General features: G+C 38.6%; 3 protein-coding genes across 3 annotated transcripts; all 3 read left to right on the top strand.

Annotated features, from left to right (window-relative positions):
* Positions 1 to 77: 77 nt before the first annotated feature.
* Positions 78 to 2,686, top strand: zgc:109982 (uncharacterized protein LOC553564 homolog). Its single transcript, XM_031757872.2, has 6 exons — positions 78 to 331; positions 1,105 to 1,266; positions 1,365 to 1,544; positions 1,621 to 1,714; positions 2,095 to 2,278; positions 2,363 to 2,686. The coding sequence occupies exons 1-6, from the start codon at positions 235 to 237 to the stop codon at positions 2,591 to 2,593; spliced, it is 948 nt and encodes a 315-aa protein (XP_031613732.1). The 5' UTR covers positions 78 to 234; the 3' UTR covers positions 2,594 to 2,686.
* Positions 2,687 to 4,581: 1,895 nt separating this feature from the next.
* dr1 (down-regulator of transcription 1) lies at positions 4,582 to 7,829 on the top strand. Its single transcript, XM_031757871.2, has 3 exons — positions 4,582 to 5,471; positions 5,594 to 5,757; positions 6,625 to 7,829. The coding sequence occupies exons 1-3, from the start codon at positions 5,252 to 5,254 to the stop codon at positions 6,769 to 6,771; spliced, it is 531 nt and encodes a 176-aa protein (XP_031613731.1). The 5' UTR covers positions 4,582 to 5,251; the 3' UTR covers positions 6,772 to 7,829.
* A 148-nt stretch (positions 7,830 to 7,977) lies between these two features.
* LOC116334421 (protein wntless homolog) lies at positions 7,978 to 12,476 on the top strand. Its single transcript, XM_031757850.2, has 12 exons — positions 7,978 to 8,141; positions 9,079 to 9,342; positions 9,439 to 9,563; positions 9,654 to 9,809; positions 9,918 to 10,054; positions 10,645 to 10,813; positions 10,900 to 10,997; positions 11,078 to 11,145; positions 11,241 to 11,380; positions 11,510 to 11,593; positions 11,728 to 11,893; positions 12,002 to 12,476. The coding sequence occupies exons 1-12, from the start codon at positions 8,036 to 8,038 to the stop codon at positions 12,100 to 12,102; spliced, it is 1,614 nt and encodes a 537-aa protein (XP_031613710.1). The 5' UTR covers positions 7,978 to 8,035; the 3' UTR covers positions 12,103 to 12,476.
* The last annotated feature ends 414 nt before the right edge of the window (positions 12,477 to 12,890 follow it).

The following is a 12,890-nucleotide window of genomic DNA, read 5'->3' as shown; positions in this document are numbered from 1 at the left end:
ATATTACATCTGGACTTATCATTAGCCTAAATCCTCACCATGCAACAGCACCATGTGAATGCCACGAATGATACTAATCTTCAGACCATATGCACACAGCTTTTTGCTGAGTTGTAAACCTCTGATTAAGGAAGGGGCTTTAAAAGTGCCCGTATGTGGCCTGCTGCCTCTCCTCTTTTGTTCTCGTTTTATTCTCTACTGCTGGAGCTGCAAGAAAAGCACTAACCAGGCACGATGAACCAGAAGGTGGTACTCATCACCGGCTGCTCCTCTGGGATTGGCCTCGCATTGGCTGTCCATATTGCAAAAGATGAGAAGAAGAGGTTCATGGGTAACTTTTTAACAGACTTTTTCTAAGATAGCTGGGGTTGTTGACTACATTTCAAAACCCTGTGTCAGGAGGGATCAAAGGGAATCAAAGAAAAATATAATGTATTCAAATTGTGATTGAAAATGCTTCAAATGACAGAAATTAGAGGAAATATGTGGAAAAAAAAACTAGCACATAAGGGTGTAAAACATAATGGTGTTTTTCTTTTTGAATTTTTTGGAAGTGTGTAGGATGTTTTAAAATATTACCATCTCACATGTACTTGAACTTTACTTGAACTTTACATGGCTGCTGTGTCTGGCTCAATAATTTCTACTATGAACACTTTGCAGACTATTCATTAAAGTTAACTGTGTAAATGTAATACCATTTTGAAACCATTCACTAGAAAGATATTTACTTGATCAAATTCACATTATTTACATTATCAATATGTAATGGGTTTCTTCTACAAACAAAATATTGGTAAGTTCTTTTTTTAAAACTCTGGTTCCAGAAACAATCCACACAGCTCACCATCAACAGTTTTTATCTTAAACGTGTTTTATGGAAGAAATGGTCCTCCTGGTCTGTGGATTACCCTGAGTAACTATTAACCATGTCGTACTGATGTAACAGGCAACACCTGAAAGATGAAATCTGAGAAAAATCCACATTTGCCGCTCCTGGTGGAGATAAATTGTGATAGTTTCTCAAATGTAATGTAAAATTTTAATTTCAGTTCTGAATTCAATAAAAACACAACAGCTTCAGACGAGTTTTTGTTGTTGTAGTCTATGCCACCATGAGAAATCTGAGTAAGGCTGAGCCTCTGGTTGAGGCAGCAGGTCGGACCCTGGGCCGGACCTTGGAGATCAAGCAGCTGGACGTATGTGACGAGGCTTCCATCAAAGCCTGCGTGGACAGTCTGCCTGAGCGCAGGGTAGACATTCTCAGTAAGCTCCTACCATTTGCTTCAAAACAGTATTAATTTGGCTTTTCGACTGTCTATGGAAATTTAAATGATATGTGTGTATGTGACCTTATTTCACAGTAAGTAATGCTGGGATGGGTCTGATTGGACCCATTGAGTGTCAGTCTATTGAAGAGATGAAAAGTGTCATGGACACCAACTTCTTTGGACTTGTGCGATTACTAAAGGAAATCCTGCCCGACATGAAGAGAAGGAAAAAAGGTCATATTGTGGTCATTAGCAGCGTCATGGGGATTCAGGGTAAGAGCTGCTTCACCTGCTGATCACGAGAACATTTTTTAAGACAGTTGCTTCACAACTTCTTTCCCTGTTTCAGGGATTTTATTCAACGATATCTACGCAGCATCTAAGTTTGCATTGGAAGGCTTTTGTGAAAGCCTAGCGATACAAGCCCTGAGGTTTGGTCTGAAGTAAGATACTAAGTCTATAATGTTTTATTCCTGTTCATCTTTTACTGGCATTTTTGTGAGAAAAAAAGTGCAACAAAAACTAAACTACCTGAAAACCAGCCCTTGCATCTGGTATATTTGTGTAGTCATATTGCACAACAACACCTACCCCTTTCTGCACCATTAGGAGGAAAATATGCAAACCACAGCACACTGTGATGTTTAGGCATGTTCTAACACAGTATCAAATGGTAACTGAATTTTAGTGTGGTTTCTAAAGTTTCCTGTATAATGAAAGTAATATTTAATTACCTTTCACAGTTGTGCACTGAACTCAAGTTTCCTATTTCAAGAGATTTTTCCATGTTTTTTAATGTTCTTCTCTTCTATTTCTTCCTCAGCATCAGCCTGATAGAGCCAGGTCCAGTGATAACCGAGTTTGAGCGTAAGGTTTATGACGAGGGCCTAAAGATTGATCTCAGCAAAGCAGACAAAGTGACTGCTGACATGTTCACAAATGTCTACTTAAAGAACTACAAACAGATCTTTGAAACCCTCGGACAGACTCCTGAGGACGTGGCAGAGGTATCGTTCAGCAAATACTTCACCTTTAACCTTTAATGCACTACAAGAGCAATAAACTATATTATGAATGATCTTTCTTCGTAGCACACCCTCAAGATCATCATCATGGACAATCCCCCTTTCCGGCACCAGACAAACACTCTCTATACCCCTATGACCACACTCAAGTACGCTGACCCAAATGGTGACCTCCCGATTGAAACGTTTTACAAAATGGTGTTTGAACACGACAAGGTCTTCACTGCCAGCCTGAACTTCATCAAGCTTTTGCACTGGAGAAGCCGAAAGAGTTTTAAGTTAGAGAAGAGCAACTGAATCATGTCATATCTTTGTTATTTTTGTGACATGGGCATATTTGGCTGTTATTGTCTAGCAGTGTTACCTCCCTGAAATAAATAAAGCTATGAAATGCCATGACAATGCAGTCTCTTTTCATACGTGGCAGTAAGCTCCTGCAGGTTTAAACCACACCCTGGTGCATTCAAGTAGCATAACTGTCTTAAGTTGACAAGCCCTTGAGCCTTGTGTCATATGGGAAGCAAGCAAAGTTATACGAACAGCAAGATTAAATCAAAGTAAATCAGGTAGTTCGGAGTTATAACGACTAATTTATGAACTTTTTTTGTCTTTTTAAAAGCATTGTTTTGTTAATGGGTTCTGTTACAGTGTCAGAAGATTATGTATATCTTACATAATCTTAACAAATTTCCCACGTGTGTGACTAATAAAGGTTATCTTATCTTATCTTAAGCTGCTGGATTACATAACATAATTACTCATGGCTTAATCTGGAATATAGCCGTTGAATTCTGAGTCTCGCACCACGTGGACTTTAATGTGAGAAAACTTTTATGTATTTATTTTTTGTATGATATTGACAGGATTTGGTCAGAAAATTAAGCATGTTAGAATATAAAAAGAAAATAACAAAATAAAAGCTGGTATTCTCTTGGTGGACACTAGATGGCAGTAAACAATTATTAGGAAATTCAAACACCTGTGAAACCAGTCTGGATGCTGCTGAATATTGATAAGTCTAAAAATAAAATTGCAGAAACAGGGCCATAAATTACTGTGGCTCGAATTTGTTTCAGCAAGATCTGTGCTTGTGCTGAGAAAATATACATAAAAAAGCATTAGTAGACATGTTATCAGACGTACCCTTCCGGGGAGGAGATCACAGGGTTAAAAGAGATGCTCTTGATAATTATGTTTACCATAGGAGGGTAACATACAGTACTGTACAAAGATACTGGTTCACTACACGAACCAGTGTTGTGTAAACACATAACAGACAGCTTAGCAAAGAACCCATTCTAAACTGTGTCTTTAGGCACTTTGTTACTAGCAGCCTGTCGCCAAAGCACATAATTTGTTTCCATTTCTTTAGCTGAATCTACAGAAAATACCAAAGATAACACAATTTGACAGACATAAAATAGTGTTGTTGCACCAACAATGTGATTCCCAGTGAACTATTGGGCGAAAACCTGGCATATTGCGGCACTGTGTGCAGTTTTTTTTGGTGATAAAACTGGACAAGTGGAGGACAAAAGAAGAAGTGGAAGGTCTGAAAAACTGTGTACAGCAGATGAAAAGTCTCTGGAAGTCATGTCCTTAAGTAATACCGTCCAAAAAAATCCAGCAAAGACTATCAGTTGATCCATGAACAGAAGCTTCATTAGAAAAGGTTTCACTGGAACTATGGAAACAGGGAGAAATGGCTGAACTGGACTGAAGATCAGTGGAAACAGGTCTTATGGAGTGGTGAATATGAAAAACAAACAAAAAAAGTGAAATTCAGGAGATAGGTACAACCATGAGTGTCTAGAGTAATCTGTAAACTATAGTGAAGACTCTGTCATGATTTGAGTTTGCCTTTCAGCCAGTGGTGTACAGGATTTCTTCAAAATTGATAGAATTAGAGTCGGATTTTGATCTTCCACACAATACCATCTGGAAAGCACCTGATTGGCAACAGCTTCATATTTTAAAGATAATGTAGTAAAAACATACCTGGATATAAAACTCACACAATCATCTATGGATTGGCCTCATCTTTTATATTTTGGAGGCGAGGTGCATATGGGATGTGGTCCTCTGACTGTATACGAAATATTACTGTAGCTACCATCAAAATATATAGATAATGTAAGAAAGTACATATTCAGTTTATTTGTTTTGTTTTGTTTTTCCAGCATGTGTATTAATTCCCCAAGCATATGTTTTAAGGGCAGTAATGGACGACAACTACCACAAGGCCACAGCAATGCGACTCGAGGGGATTCAGACAGGCTTTAAACACCAAAGAAGAAGAATGGTATCCGGCTCTTTGTTTGACGTTGCATCCGGACTGAATCAAGCTAATGTTGCCCACATTTCAAACGTATAAAAGAATCGATACCATGTTTCTGCTTATCTGAAATGTCCGAATCATCTCTCGATGCAGGATAGAACAACAGGCAGTGTTGTGGCACGTGTGTCCTGTTTCTGTGTCTATGCAGCTAACTGTTTAGCCATGCGGGAGGCACTTCATTGTTAGCTTAGCGGTAGCCATGCTCTCCGCTTTCACTTGTTTTTTGCGTTGCGGCTTTCTGGCGACAGGGACCACAGCTACTAGCTAGCCTGGCTGCTAGCTAGCTAAGCACTTTTCACACAGTATTAACCTTTTGTCTTCTTTTTTGGTGTATGTGCTTTAGCGTTTTCTAACGGTTTCTTTTCTACCACATTCCTTACAAAGGCTCTACTCTGCGGAAATTGTTTCAACTATTAGCTAATAGCTAAGCTAGCCGGCTAACTTGGAGGAAGCGTCACTCTCCTACATGACATTTAACTCTGTGTTGACGTTGTCTTGACCTGACCGTTATATTTTAATTCTGCCGACACGAGAAGGCCTCCTAACAGTTTCCTTCCGTCGAGAATCGGAGTTGCTGTTTCTTTTTTTTTCTGGTTTCTGTCCCGTCGTCTGCCACGATGGCTTCTTCCTCTGGAAATGACGATGACCTCACCATCCCGAGAGCAGCTATCAACAAAATGATTAAAGAAACTCTCCCCAACGTACGGGTGGCCAACGATGCCAGGGAGCTTGTAGTTAACTGCTGCACAGAGTTCATCCACCTCATATCCTCAGAAGCCAATGAAATATGCAACAAGTCGGACAAGAAAACCATTTCCCCAGAGCATGTCATCAACGGTGAGTCCAGCTTTGTTTTCCCTGTACCCTGAAAGGTGTGTGTATGTGTGCAGCACCATGTAATGAGCCTTAAACCACAGAGAGTAATTAAAACACTTTCGCCTCTTGCTTTCGCACCGCAGCGCTCGAGAGCCTCGGTTTCGCATCGTACATCACGGAGGTGAAAGACGTGCTGCAGGAGTGTAAAACTGTTGCCCTGAAGAGGAGGAAGGCCAGTTCGAGACTGGAGAACCTGGGCATCCCTGAAGAAGAGCTCCTTAGGCAACAACAGGAATTGTTTGCAAAGGTATGATTTTGAGAGAGGCGTCACAAGAAACAGTAGCTCAGGGAACTAACTTCCATACCAGGTCATTTAGTCTAACCCTGAGGGGCCTTTTAATAATTAAGTTTAAAAAACAGCAAAGACATAATAAAATGATAAAAAGCAACTGTTAGAAAATGTCCAGGTGCTTCCAACAGCCACTGAACTGAGCATAGCTGTTTTTGAAGTTATGACTAGAGGAAATCATTTTGTGCTGCTTTCAGAGCCCACGAAAACAGTGGAATTGAAAATGTGAATTTATTGCTGCCAAACTGTGTTCTAAAAATAATTAAACAAACCAGCACAAATATGATTGCTCAGAAATGTTATAATAAACAAAATTATTGGACCAGAACTTCACATTATGTAGGGATCTGAGTTTTGATGAAGTAGGTCTTTTGCGATTGGTCTTTTGTTTTGTGCTAAGTTCCTTAGGAAATGAGTAAGCCTTTAGAGAGAAATACAACAAAGCCATGTCCGATTTAAATCATCTGTGTGCTGAGTGGCTGTTACACATAACCACTTGAGGCACATTATTTGCACTATACTGTTCACTAATGCATGACAGATCCATTTAGTTAACTTTCAGCAGTACTTTGCTAATTATTAACTCAATCCCTTTCTAGAAACAAGTATAAGCAAGTATAATTCAGCGATAGTAATATGTTGCAGACACTTTATTTTAATTTTTTTTTCCAATGTTCAGTGCTTATAATGACATACCACGAAAATGTCTTAAAATATTCAAGTTCTAATTAAACATCAGATATCAACCACCATGAGCTTCTCTAATTGCCTGATATAATCCTCATTCACCTTCGCCTGTCTCGTGTCTCTCTTGTGTTTGTGAAGGCGCGACAGCAGCAGGCAGAACTCGCTCAGCAGGAATGGTTGCAGATGCAGCAGGCCGCCCAGCAGGCACAGATGGCGGCAGCATCTGCCACTGCTGCCCAACAGGCCGGTTCCTCTCAGGATGAAGACGAAGAGGATGACATATGATCCCAGGATACTGTTCAGCTTGTCCGAATCCCTTCCTGGGACAGTGTTGGCGGGCAAACCTCCCAGTGCTGTTGTTGACAGAGACTTGAGATGTGTTTGACCGCTGGTGCACATCAGTGACACAAGGAAAATGCACATTTGGTATTGACAGTGGAGATGGAGTTGGAGGGGAATGTCAACATGATGATACCAGAACCTGAAATTTGTTTGGTTTGAAAAGCTGTTAATAAAATTTTGATTATCCCCCCTGCCCCCCCCCCCCCCCTTTTTTAAGTTACTTCCGTTTAATTAAGTCTTGATGTTATGTTGTGAGTAATTTGTAGATTTCTGGATGTACTGTGGATGCACTGAAGGCACATTTCACTGAAGTTTGGTGATGGTGCAGCAGGTGTTTGCTCTTTCAGGTACTGCACCAACTAGCTTGTTTATGTCAACCATAGTGCTAGATAACAATCAGTGGTGTAGGCGAATCGCTCCTGACGACTCCAGAGCATCTAATTCCTCTTCTCTTGGTCTTTGCCATTTTGTCAAAAAGGGTTTTCTTTACCCCTCTGTGGAGTTATTTGTTCGACAGTGGAAGGATTGAGGGGCCGTGAATATTGAAATTGTACTATTAAATAATGAAAAATACATTTTTGTTTTAGCTTATTCAGAAACGTTATGTTGTTTCCTTTCTACCTTGAACTACACACAGTATTGGTTCTTAGCTGCACCTTTGAAAAACTGAATATTTTTGTCTGATAGAACCAAAGATAGACTAACAGCCCAGAGTTCGTGTTTTGTTTTCTTTTTAAGGTGTAGGTGCTACTGTGATTCTCATTGCTGACTCCAGATCAGTGTGAATAATGTTAAATATTATTAACCTATAACTTTGTAAGACGCTTTGATATCGAGGCCAGATTTGTTATTTCCCCTTTCCTTGGGTGCAGTATCAAACATTTGCATTGTGACTGTGGTCAATCCTCAGTGTAAAGATAAGTAACCTAGTTGTGATACACATTCACTTGCCTATACTACAAAGTTGTATTCTTTAAGCAATAAAGGAATCATGTTTTATAGACCAGTGTTCTCTGATCTTTTTAATGCCTAATGATTCCTCCACCTGTCCCTTTTGCACATGCTCTGTTTGAGCCTCATGTCTGGCGCATCCCATATGAGAATCAGATGTGTGTGAGCAGGTAGATGAGCTTCAGTGGAGCACTTGGCTTGTCTGGACAACACTTTCTTTTTATATATATTTTTTTTACCCCAAAATATCTCACAAATGGCAGGAGCGATCATAGAGAAGATGAGCACTAAAAAGTTGGTTTTATTTGTTTTCTTCATTTTATTATTCCAAATATTTTCCATCTTGGTTGGAGCATTGATATGTAAGTAGATGATTTTTTTTTAAACATTTTTAAATTTATTTGCAAATAATGTTTTCTAATAATTATTTGGGGTAATTTATCTTATTTAATCTTTGTTATGTGCATTTAGATGGGCTTATATGTTACAGCACTGCAGATTCTACTCAGCCAGCCAATGAAAGCTGGCAACATTCCTTTAATGTTCTCAATGATTTCCTCACTGTTTTCAAATTTGTACCAAGTTTCTTATTTTTATTGTTTGTTCAAAGTGTCTTTTAATTTTTAGAAATTGAACTAAAGTACCATTCTTTTATAGAAAAAAAAATTCAAGCTGGGTTTGGTGTTGTGGTGTACAGGCATGTTTCTGTCTAAAAATGATTACAGTATAATTTGTCTCACTTTTTTCACTTTCATTTACTTATATTTTAATTATCTTTAGGAACCAATAAGTAATTTTAAGTACTGGTAATTACACCCCGAAATCAGAAGAACTACATGCTAGATGTTACAGCATAGGTCGTGGGCTCTATATTCAAATTTTTACTGAGACTGGAAGATCTGCATGAATTGTTTATAATAAATTTACAATGTATTCTAAAAATTAAACATTTATTAAATTTAAATTCTTGATTGCAAGCAGTTTAGCTTGTTTCTACACCTGGGTGAACAGTTTTGCATCTTGTATTTAGAGTTTCCTTATTTAATTATATTTATAGTTTTCGCATGGAGTTTCTTTGCACATACTGTATATTTTTTATTGTTTGTGTGCTTTTGAGCTACTCAGCTTGATTGTAAATGCAGGATAGCCCTCAATGAATTCAATTTTAGGAAAATTAAGTCTAATTCACGATATTTTTGTGTTGGAAGCGCTCTGAAAAACAAATTTTCCCAATGCTCTTAATGATTAAGCTTTAGTCTGTCTTTTTTCATAATATATCTCTGATTTCTTTTACGATAGCTCCCAGTCCTACCACTGCAATCCGCTACTTGGCCACCAAATGCATCAATTTCCACAGGACACGTGCTTGGCTCATGCCATGGGGCTCAAATCGATGCCAGCAGGTCCACAGTTTTGACGACCCTTTGGCAAAAACGCTCGATGCTAACGACATTGTTTTTGCTGTGCATGTACCCCTACCCAACACTGAAATGAGTCCGTGGTTTCAATACATGCTGGCTGTTCTGCAGTTTGACATTGCATTCAAAATGATAAATCAGATTGGTAAGACGTGTCTTGTCTTTGTCAGAAATGTAAATAGTGTAGTTTCCTAGTTGCAGTGGGTTTCTAATAAAATGAGCAATTTTCCTGCCTGTGTAGAAGATGATGTGGTCATCACTATCGATGCCCGTCTGGCATACAGGGACGACATGACGTCTGAGTGGACCACAAAATTTCACTCGGTGGAGCAAAGGCCACTCAGGTGCACATTTGCAGTATCCAAGGTAAACCTGCATGACTCCATGTTATACACAGAAATGAAAAATTGTTACATTTTTCTTTGCTTAGTGAGGAAAAACTCAGTGTTGTTTCAGACGTATGAAAACGAAGGGCGCTTTTATCACTGTGACCCCATACCATTCATGGAGCTGGGAAGCGTAGCCCACAAATATTTTTTAATGAACCTGCGTTTGCCAGTGAATGACACAATGAATGTTGGCATCGGGGAAATAAAGGACATCCATGTAGTGGTGAGTATTTACACGTTAACTTCTGTTATACGGCATGTTGTGTTTGAATTAATCTCCAAAGGCTAAAAATTTTGCACTCTAACATCTGATGACCCTCCTCTTTCTCAGGGTATCCACCAGAATGGAGGCTTCACCAAAGTGTGGATCAGCATGAAGACTGTGTTCAGTCCCTGGATATCAGTGGCTACAGTTTGGTACTGGTACAGGATTAGGCTCTTGGCGAGACCTCCGGTCCTTTTGGAAAAGTATGTTTTGGCTAGCATACATGTGGAAAGAGAGATTAAGAGTGACATTTTAACATTTAAGTATATTTATGAATTTTATGTCATAATACTGAGTTGAATTTTAATCATTTCTCAAATGATACAAAACAATGTAATAATACTAATAATATTATTACTACTACTGCTATTACTACCACTAATAAGAATAAGAATAAGAATATTTAATTTTGAGCACTTTAGGTTGCGATTGCTGCCTCTGCGGATTGATTTCATTGAATTTTATTGCAGACTGAAACAAAATCATCTTATTTAAAAGGTAGAGTGAAGTTATACAATACAGCTACTTGTAAGGAGCTCTTGGCTCTTTTATACTCAATGAGAACTTAAAACTGCGAGTAAACCTTCTGGCATACTTTTAAGAGCTTGTTTTTCAGAAGTCCAACATACTTCTGTGTAGCATTTCCAAGCAGAGGAAATGAAAAGTGCTTGATCTAAAGTGCATGATTGCCTCGAGCTAGGTCATTGCTCCATTTGCAATAGAGCAGAAGGAGTTATTTGTCTGTTAGAGTGGATGTAAGTGTTTCTTTCACTGATGTATTTGTCCTGCTCAGGGTGATTTTTGCTCTGGGCCTCTCAATGGCCTTCCTGGACATGCCGGTGGAGTGGCTGTCCACGGGCTTTGAGTGGACATGGATGCTGCTGTTTGAAGATGCCCAGCAGGGCGCCTTATACTCTATACTTTTCTGTTTCTGGATCATCTTCTGTGGTGAACACCTCATGGTTAGCAGGTCTTTCTTGTTTGCTGTTGCGCATTTCTCTGCACTTTCCTGCCAGTTGTTACTTATTCTTTCTTATTAAATCACCAGGACCAACGTCAGAGGAATCGCCTCTCAGCTTATTGGTGGCAAGTTGGGCTTGTGGTGTTTGGATCTTCTGTTCTTCTCATATTTGACCTGAGTGAAAGGTACCGGTAAATGTTTTTCATTTTTTGTGTTATTAGTGTGGATTTAAAAAAAAATTAAGTTGTTTTCTCTCTTACCGAAGGGGAGTTCATTTGAACAATCCATTCTACAGTGTGTGGGCGTCAGAATCCAGGAGTAAGGTTGCAGTATCCTTCAAATATCTATTCTTTATTATAAAAAGTAATTTAGCAGTCAGGTTACCATTAACATCCAAGCTTTTTTTTCTTATCTGAAACCACATATTACCTTCATTAGTGTGGCAGGGATTTCTGTTTGCCTTTATTTCTTCTCCCTGTGTCGCATGGTGTACTGTGTGTTCAGAACCATTGGTGGGAAAATGCAACAGCTTCCTACAATGCCAGAGGCTCGGAGACTGCGCTATAAGGTTTGATTTTATATCAAAATCACAAAAGAAAAAGTAGTGAATTTGACAAAAAGAAAAAGCTTTTCATACTCCAGATTTTGCAGAAATTCTACTTGCTTTACTGACTGTAGGTGTGCTTTCCCCCCCCAGGGTATTATTTTCAGGTTTAAATTTTTAATGCTGGCAACACTCACATGTGCTGCTCTCACCATCATCTTCTTCATCTTAAATCAAGTAAGTTTTAACCTTCTAAGGAGCGGCAGTTTTAATTGCAGTTTGTTCTTCTTTAAAATATGTTTATGATTTGTTATTTGGACATGTTTGGGTTTCTTAAAAATTATTTCAAATATTCTTATTTTTTCAAATAGGTCAGCGAAGGTCATTGGCACTGGGGGGACTACACTCTGCAAGTCCACAGTGCTTTTCTTACAGGAATCTACGGCATGTGGAACCTGTACGTTTTTACCATTATCTTCCTCTATGCCCCCTCACACAAGCACAACAGGAAGAAGTCAGGAGACACTCAACACACAGGTGCGTAACAGTTCTGTTGTTTAGTCAGAATCCAGTTTAGCAAACCGATAGCAAGAGATATTTGCTTTGTAAATATGCTGGAGGTGTTTGTCTGAGATTATGTTGCAGATATGACAGACAAGTCCGAGAGCCAAGAGACACAGCTGACCTGTGGAGAGCAGGGGCCAACAGAGGTCTACAGGATCACCGGGAAGGTGGCTGAGGAATAGCTGCTGGGCTCGGTTTAGTTTCGGGACATTTGTGGTGTGTTATCTTTTAATTTGATGTTACTTGCCAGAGTCTTCTACACTGTTGAATGTACAAGTGAGCCATTGTACAATACTGTACCCTTTAACAATGAAAATGAACAGACTGGGGAAAACAAAAGCTACAGGAAGCTACAGTATAAGTAGAAGCGAGGAAAGATTGAATATTCAAAGTTAGATTCACTGGAAGGTCAGACCTTAGAAGCCTCCAAAAGCTGCTTATTTTAAACTTTGTGACCATGGGAAAAATAATTAAAGCATGCTATAAATTGAAGTTGTTATTGTTATCTAACAGACATCTTCTACGTGGTATGACAGGAAATTTGTTAACTTGTGACTCCCCCTATGTGACTATGTTGTTACAACCTCCTATAATGTAGATTTGCTTCCTTAAACTTGTAATGAAAAGAAAAAGTGGCCAATCTTTTCAATCTTTGTATCTTTGCAAAATGCCAAAATAAATCTAAATCCTTTGTTAAATACTTGGTTGAATACTTTATATATATACAGTATATGGCTCAATGAAGTGCATGGACAGTTAAACATTTCTTCACAATTTTTCAGGTTTTGTGCACATTCAGTCTAAAACACATAAATATCAAGATACAAAATACAGCTTTAATAAAAATTTTTTTTAATGTAAATAGTGAAAAAAGCATTATGTGTGAAAGTGTTATATATATACTTTCTATTAATAAAACAGTGCTCAAATTGCTTATTTTAATTTACTTTGCTACTGAATGTTTCTAGAG

The sequence above is a fragment of the Oreochromis aureus genome, linkage group 23 (assembly GCF_013358895.1).
Source record: "Oreochromis aureus strain Israel breed Guangdong linkage group 23, ZZ_aureus, whole genome shotgun sequence".
NCBI classification, from domain to species: Eukaryota; Metazoa; Chordata; class Actinopteri; order Cichliformes; family Cichlidae; genus Oreochromis; species Oreochromis aureus.
This window is presented reverse-complemented; position numbering and strand designations above follow the sequence as displayed.